Source organism: Neltuma alba, unplaced genomic scaffold (genome assembly GCF_004799145.2).
Source record: "Neltuma alba isolate B1F8T4 unplaced genomic scaffold, ASM479914v2 tig00012167_pilon, whole genome shotgun sequence".
Lineage (NCBI taxonomy): Eukaryota > Viridiplantae > Streptophyta > Magnoliopsida > Fabales > Fabaceae > Neltuma > Neltuma alba.
Window position 1 is genome coordinate 117176 of NW_021636714.1, and position 8530 is coordinate 125705.

General features: G+C 35.4%; 1 protein-coding gene across 1 annotated transcript; it reads right to left on the bottom strand.

Annotated features, from left to right (window-relative positions):
* Positions 1 to 2656: 2656 nt before the first annotated feature.
* On the bottom strand, positions 2657 to 4581 carry LOC114724113 (uncharacterized). The gene has a single exon (XM_028910406.1). The coding sequence runs from the start codon at positions 4551 to 4553 to the stop codon at positions 2889 to 2891; it is 1665 nt and encodes a 554-aa protein (XP_028766239.1). The 5' UTR covers positions 4554 to 4581; the 3' UTR covers positions 2657 to 2888.
* Positions 4582 to 8530: the final 3949 nt, after the last annotated feature.

The following is an 8530-nucleotide window of genomic DNA, read 5'->3' on the forward strand; positions in this document are numbered from 1 at the left end:
TATTAATAACTTTCAAGCTTTAATTAAGTCAACTAATTGTTGTAAAAACAAGTTGATAAATGACAGCTTTTCTGATACATAGAAGATTAAAAAAAAAACCCTAATATCCTTTGCCTCTCTTATTTATTATTTTTTCTTAAATTACTTTTACTTTTTTTCCATTAAATTACTTTTATTGATTGTATATATTAAGAATAGTCTTCATATTCTTAATGAGTAAAATGAGAAGTACTTTAAAAAAGTTAACACACATCTATTTTGGATAATTAACTTACTGATTTTTCTTAATTATATGTTAAGATAAGAAAAAATAAATTATTTATAGGTAGAGGGAATTTTTTTTTGGGGGGTGGAGTGAGGAAAAAGAAGACAAATAGGAGTCATAAGTATTCTCACTCTTTAAATTTTTTTTTTAATTTAATCGATTGAAATTTAGATCTTTGAGAATTTTCTAAAAATCTTTCAATACAACACCTGCCTTATAATCGCTGGCCCAAAAAAAAAACCACAAGAAGTTGACGGCTTGGCGGAACAAGGGCCAATAATGAAATTTAGAATTTTTTTTTAATTTAATTGAACAGTGAAGCTGGTCCTGATTAATCATTCAATCACGTTGTTGCAAAGTTGGGACTTGGGAGCCCCATGAAGATAGTTATGAATATTGGTGAACAGCTTCCATCATCACTCGTCGCATTCACAAGGCTGCAACACAAAAATCTGAAGGAATCTTCAAGTACAGTACAGTAGAAAGGGAGAATCAGTGAACCAAGAAAGCAGAAACCTCTCATTATTTTGCGTGTGGACATAGCAATGCTAGCACACCACGAGTCTCAGCAATACTTGTGACCATATTATGAAAACTGAAAAGTGGTAGTTTTTCGTTGCTAGCAACAAGCAGAAATGAATCCATGTTTCAAAATATTCAGACATCTTTCATTTCTGTTTTTCCCTCCCTGAGTGAGATTTTGTTTGAGACAATAACAGAATCTTTTAAAAACAATTTTTTTAATTATGATTTATAGAATACAAGTAAATATATTAAAATTTTTTTGTCTCAAATAAATAAATATTTTTGAAAATCCCAATCGTGATCCAGAACAAGCATTGATTAGCAGCTCATTATTGGTTAACTAGATTATCAGCTCCAACATGATTTTTAATCATCAAAACAAAGGCAGACACACGTTACACGTTTCAAAAACTAATAAATAACAACTCGAACCCTTTGGAGACAGATAAAGTTAAAAGATTGAATAATTGGAGCATATGTTTCTTACTAAACAAGAATTACATTCCCCCTGTTAAGATATGCAGGCAAAGTATGAACAGGTTTGGGGCTTAAACTAAAAAAAAAATTGGTAGCTTTTGGCATAGCCTCGGATGGGAATAAATAATAGTTGTCATGAAAGAGAAATTTTGGAGACGGAGAGGGTGAGCAAAGATAAATATAAATAATTCATAGGAGAGCAACATCTAATTATTTGGTCACCGCACAGTAATCCTGTGAACTTACCAAACAGGGACACTTTGGCCCCATCCTTGTAGGCATGTTTTCTTCATCATATAGGGCAAATCAGATTTCAATTATTAGCTTCCCACTTGATTTTACTTGCTTTTGCAGCCAAGAACGTCATGATCTGATCTCCCCTGTTCTCAACTACCTTTTGTTTTCGAACTATAAATGATCTTTTGCAATTGACAATCTACGTTTTTAAAGAATTTACATGTGCAACATTTTAAAAATCTGTTAATTTTAAACTTAAAGAGCAAAAAAAAAACAAGAAGAAGACGACATGCATTACTAACATTCAATCATAAAATCGAAGGTTTCTTATTTCTTTTTCGCCTTATTTCACAAAATTTTCACGCAGGAAACACTGAATTTCTCGGAACTACACACTGAATTTATAAAGATTCGCCAGCTGCAGTTGTCATGTACTCTGTCAAATTTGGTTCATCTATATGGGTGAGGAAGAAGAGCAGAGCATTCCAACAGATAATCTTTCAAAAAGGATGATGATGATGATAATTTGAAGCCATAGCAGGGAAGAGCCAACGGGTTTAGGTAGGTCCTTGCTAAGGCAACAGCCAACAGAAATGCAATTTTTGGGCAACCCATAGACAAGATGCACATGATCGAGAACAAATGCACATGGTGCTCACTGAAAATTGAGTGGAGGTCGTTCAGAAAACTACAATGAAATTTCCACGCTGACCAACCCTTCTAATAATCTAATCAAATACTCATTAAAATAAAGCCAGAGAAAAGGACACGACCAGGCAATTTGTCAGGACGATCAGGGTCAAGTGGCCTTTGTGGTAAGTATCTACTCAAGAAGGCAATAACCAAGATCATCAATGTTCAAAATATAGAAATAGGTTTTTTCACTCAAGGTTTGCATTAGTAGGCCAACATCGATAATCAGAATTAATCATAATTACATTAGATATGCTATTTTCCTTCTGGCAACCTAGCTTGAGGGAAACTGCATTCTTTTCTGAACCAATGCTCTATCATGTGATAGAAGTAAAAGCATTTAAAGCAGACTGCAAAGCATATCAGAATTTACTTACACCTCTTCCACCATCAATGTATCCTGACTGTGATCTGCTTTCAGGTCAGACTCAGTAGGTTCTACGCATTGTAATTGTCATATCAACAAAAACTGTCTAGAACGTAAGTGAATATTTCCATGTATACAGATTAACTCAAATTTGATTAGGTCACATTCTACATCAAGTTTATAAACAAAAGAGAAGTGAACACAAATTATTAACATGTGGAAAAAAAAAAGGGAAGAAAGATAAACTGAATAAATTATCATACATACAGATCAACAAATCAACTCTTGCTCCTTTATCCATAGTTTGGAATTTGAAGAAAAGTTTCATCCGAATGATCTTGCTAATGCTTCCCATACCTTTGCGCGACCAAGGCTATCCAAGAGTTTCTTAGATCCCTCAACATTCATCTCTACAAGTTTTCGTGTATGTACACTAGCACCAGCTGCTGCAATTTGTTTTCTACAGGTCTTGGAATGCACAAGTGAGACCAGAATGGAAACTGGGTATTTCTTATCTAAATTCTCTATTGAAGGATCCAACAGCTGAACAGCACTCACTATACCCCTCTCGTCCTTCCGGAAAATCCTCCTATTGCCTGTATAGAACATGAGTATTGATAATGCCATTGCAGCTGCTTCTTTCTCTTCAACAGCTTTGCCATCTAACATCTGTATCAATGGAGTAATGCATCCACATTCGCCCATCTCTTTCTTCGCCTTTGTGGTGCTGGACCCTAGAGTATAAACAGCTCGAGCGGCTGCAATTCTCACCCTTAGTACACCACAATGTAACACGCCCACCAGTTTCTGAACAAACCCATCTGAAATAAGAACTTCGGCAATCGACGGACTCGAAGCCAGGCTTCTCAATAACTCAATTGCTACTTCAAGACTCTGAACGGACGAAACTGAGTCCCAGAAATTCTTCAGACACTCAATCCCTCTTTCCTTAACACTCGTTAATTTCAAGCTTTCGTCGTCAGAAATTAGATTAGACAAACAACCAATTGCGTTTTCTTGGGCTATTGCAGTACCCGAAGAAGCGAGCCCGAGCAGAACAACAACCGCATTTTCCTCGACGAAATGAACTCTGACTTCAGGGTAAACCACAAGATTTCTAAGAACTCCAGCTGCAGAAGCCTGGGAACCAGGCGTGCCAACTTGGCAAATGTCCAATAGAGAAGAAATTCCACCTCTAGAACCGATTGCCCTCGCGTTCTCCCTCGAGAACGTTAGAGCTTGGAGGGCAGTACAAGCTTTCTCTTTGGCAAACCCACTTCCATGGTCAAGGATTCGAAGCAGGTGATTCAAAAGAACCAAACCTTCGGCAATTAATGCATGCTTGATGCTATCCACCATTGAAACTCTGGATATCGCGGCGACGATCTTCTCCTTCATTTCCGAAGAGCTCGAATCCAGTAAGCGAACGAGCAAGGGAACCACACCCTGTGCCACAGCTATCATCACATTCTTATCATCCTCTTGTAGTAAACCCAGAAAGGAGTCCATAGCGAAAATCCTAGAGTCAGAGGACCCAATTTGCAAACGAGCGGTCAAATTCCTTAATTCAGAACGAACAGCGTCCCTGTTAGACGCAGTTGAAATGGCATCGTCCCGGAGGACACCACTTTTGAGGAGAACATCGCAGTCTGAGAGGTGGCGATCGAGGCTGGCAAGGAGGGAATCAATGAGGCTCTGGGTCTTGAGCTTGCCGTGGGACAAGGTGGGGAGCTGGCAATCCTTGACGAGGGAAACGGCATCGTTGAGCGTCTGGGCTATGGAGAGAAGAAGGTCTCTGGATAGTGAGTTGGAGGAGGAGGAGTGGGGGAAGTGGGAGGAGAAATCGGCAAGTCGAGAGCGAAGAAGATGGAGTTTTGAAGCGATGAGGGACCATTTACCTTTCAAGTGAAGAATGGCAGGGATTTCGCCGAGAAGAGAGGAAAGCTGATCAGAGAGAGTGATTGGATCGGAGTTGTCGGTTGTTTTCATGGTGTGAGCCTGTTGCAGGGGAAGCGCGAGAAAAGAAGAAAGGAAAGAGAAAAGTCTTCGATATGGTTGAGAAATAGACGCAGTTATTTGAGGCACTGTTGATCCTGAAACCTATCAGATTTTAATTCCCGCCAGTTTTTCATTTCCTTTTTCTCTTTTAATGCAAGTTATGTGGACCCTTTTATCAGATCAGAAGATTTCGGCTGGCAAGTTACCTCTGGCATGCACGATTCAGTGTTATTTGATGTAAGATTTACAATTCCATTCTTGGTAATTTCTAATCAATAATAAATAAATATTTACTCTTCTAATGCACCTATTTTTGAAGGAGGAAAAAAAGGTTCATATGCTGAGTTAAACGAAGATATTATTACTCAAGTGATCTTCTATTTCTCCAGTTTGCATCTATATCAATTTTATATGTATATTGCCTTCGGTACTAATTATAAGATCTCATTTATATTTCAAATGAGATCTTATAATTAGGATTGGAGGTAGTATATATATTTTTTTAACCACAACTAACGATCTCCATAATTTAATTTTAGGTAAGGTGAATCCAATACCCTAATTTTATTTTAGGAAAATTGTAATAAGATCCTACGTAAAAGAATTAAATGCAAAAAAGTCTTTTAAAATCATTAGATTAATCTGAAATCCCAAAGGATGTCATTACAAGAGATTCCATTTGTTTGATAATCAAATTGCTGTTATCTTTTTTTTTAAAAGTATAAATTGATAACTGAAAGTACAGTCGTTGACAACTTAAGGTGTAACAATTAACAACTATCACGGTAGATATTGACAACTCACACATTACATTTTTGTGATGCTTTGAGAAAATATGTTATTAATACCTGTCGTAATAGTTATTAATCGTTATACTTTAAATTGTTGACAACTGCTCTTTTAATTATCAATGTATACTTTTTAAAAAAAATTAGTAATTAAACAAATAAAAACTCTTGCAATGATATTCCTTGGAGCTTCAGATTAATTTGATGATTTTAAGATACTTTTTTTTATTTAATTATTTTGATGGAACCTTATTGCAATTTTTCTTTTTATTTTTCAAGTATATCTAATATCTTGGTCAATGCATCCAACACTCCATGTTATTTTTTTTTGGGGTCACGTTTAGCACAGATACACTATAAATAAGATTATGGTGTTAGTTGGAAAAAATTAAAAACAGGATATTGAATGTATAATAAATAAGATTATAGTGTTGGATGCATCTAATAATAACATCAGGGTGCTGAATTCATCTTTATCTTAAAATGATATTAATTTGTGTGCATATTGACGGGTAAGTGTTTTAGAGGAAAATAAAAGGGACGTTGTAAAGTGAAAAGCATGTGAAGAGTTGATCCCTGAAATATGCTTCCTTATTGAGGAAGCTTGGAACAATGCATAATGCACTACTGTCCCTAGTTATGGTCCTCTGCTTGCTTTGCTTCTTTCCTTCAAAACTTATGCGTGTGACCACAAATTTTAAGTCAACCCCAGTAACTTTCTTTCCACACCCCCAAAAACAAAAATCTGTCCTTTTTTTTGGGACTCTAGTAGCTAGAAAGTACTACATCCGGTTTTTAATATAAGATTTATTTAATTTTTATTTTGGTCCTAAATATAAGACTTCAATCTACTTTATCTCTCATATTTATGCATTTTTCCAATATAGTCCTTCTAACAATAGCAGTTCTAGCCAATATACTTGATTAGTAACGATATTTTAGGAAAGACAACACATATTTATTATAAATAACTAACTTAATTTTTTTTCTTAATCTCTCAAATTAATCAATTAACTCTTATAATTAGAATCGGAGGTAGTGGTTAACACTTCGATTTTATTGTTAACATACACATCTACTTCGACCCAAAAAAATACACACACACGTACACATCTCAACATGTAATCATTGAAGAAAAACTACTTAGTATTCAATTCCAAGTCATTTTTAAAATTCAAATTAAATAATTTCTAAAGATAGACGAGATTTTGCTGAGTTAAATGAAAGTTTGAGATGGGTATTTCATGTTCTGGCCCCAAAAATAAAAATAAAGAACTAGGTATTCACGTGCGTCAGTTTATAAGAATAATGAGCCCATAAAATGACGATGAAGGAGGAAGATGTCTCTGTTACTGCTTTTTGTTAAGACATTTGATGATTCTGGAAAACCTATGCCCATGTGAACGAATATGGAGGAGGACAAAATAGTATTTTTGGCTTGCTTATCAAGGACCATTAAATATGAGCTTATCATCCACGTTTAATTAATTCATCACGTATAATAATAGTAGTAGTAGTGGTAACAATAATAGTAGTAGTAGTAATAGTAATAGTAGTAGTAGTAGTAGTAATCCCTCATCACATGTTATACTTAGCAGGATTGATGAAATAAGGTTCAGATTTATACATAAAAGGCGGGTTTGAATTCTCTAAATCAAAATCTTGTGTTAGCCAACAATTGTTTCAAAGAAGATCATTTAAAGCAACACTGATCTTCTCTGTTTCATGCTCAAAGGAATCTCACCTTGTTGTAGATATGTAAGAATATATATAAGTTTGCTTTTTGTAAGTTCCAATTATACAAATGAAATTGATAGTGTGAAAAGGGAATCATTGGGATGCTAGCAAGCAGTGGCTTTATAGTAATGTTATGGTAGATATATAGAATTGTTAGATATAACATGAAAATGATGAGGAAGAAAGAAATAATGATGGGGATGGAGGTCCCCAAGAGATTAATAATATGGAATTGGGGGGGTTGGGGGGAAGAAGTGAATGTCAAAACGAACAATATGGTTGACTCTGCCATTGATGATATCAACGTGGTTGGTCCCTCTTTGCCATAGAACATATTCTTCTCACATTCATAATGAATGGAAGGCAATTAACATAGTATAAATATGGGAGTCTGCTAATGCAGGGTGAGGCATCAAATGTGTTATAGACAGATAGATAGAGAGCAGAAGAAGAGGAGGAGAGGGTGTTTCATGGAGACATAGAGCCATGTGTGGTAGCCAGGGATGGCTTGCCTAGCAATATATATCCATTCAATGAGTTCTTTGTGCTCTTGTCTGGTTTTGTGTTTTTTGCTGGCAGGCATCCTCGGCTACTTCATTGATTCTTGTCTTTCATGTGACACCCTCCATTCTTCCAACGTTAATTACCTATGCCAACGGGTTATTTTAGTTTCAATTCTCTTTAAGCCTTCATTTCTTTCTCCGGTGTTGTTTTGTATAGCCCCATGCACGCAATCATTTTTTTTTACCTCTCAATTTTGGTATCAGGATCCTCTTAACATATCGAGTTTAGGTGGAGAGTTATAAGAAGATCTTGCAACACTATTACCCAAAGAGAAACTCAGAGATTCTAGAGGAAAAACAATGTTTAAATCCCATATGGAGAATAAAGTATGGTCAAACATGATGAGATTTAAAGGCCTCATTGTAATCTAGGATGTTCAAGTGTAGAATCTATAAACTATGATTAGAATTGAAAGGATGGAAGGAGGCTAAAAGGATGGAGTTATATACTATTGTTATATATGTAGCAAAACCCTTATAATTTGGTCGTTTTACTTTTGTTGCTTTGTTGGACGGGGAAAAAAAGAAAGACCAGTTAGTTTCTACACTAAAATGGCTTTTCTTACTTGCTTAGTTTCTTTTTCAGCTCCAATTAGGGGAGGACTGTTTATTCCATCATTCAACCATTAGTATTTAGAACTGTGAGAGACTACAGAGAGTGTAATTGCTATAATAAAAACAGAAATTTGTTTGTTCTTTTTATTTTTTCAGCAGGCGGAAGTTTGTTTGTTCTATTTGGTTCTTTTTAACCTGCGGTTTTTTTTTTTTTGAGCTAAGAATTTCATGTTTATTTCATTTTGACGCTTTCCAAATTATAAAAAGCTATATAATTCATAAGTTATAAACGGTGCAACTTAGTTGGATTCCGTACAAAACACAG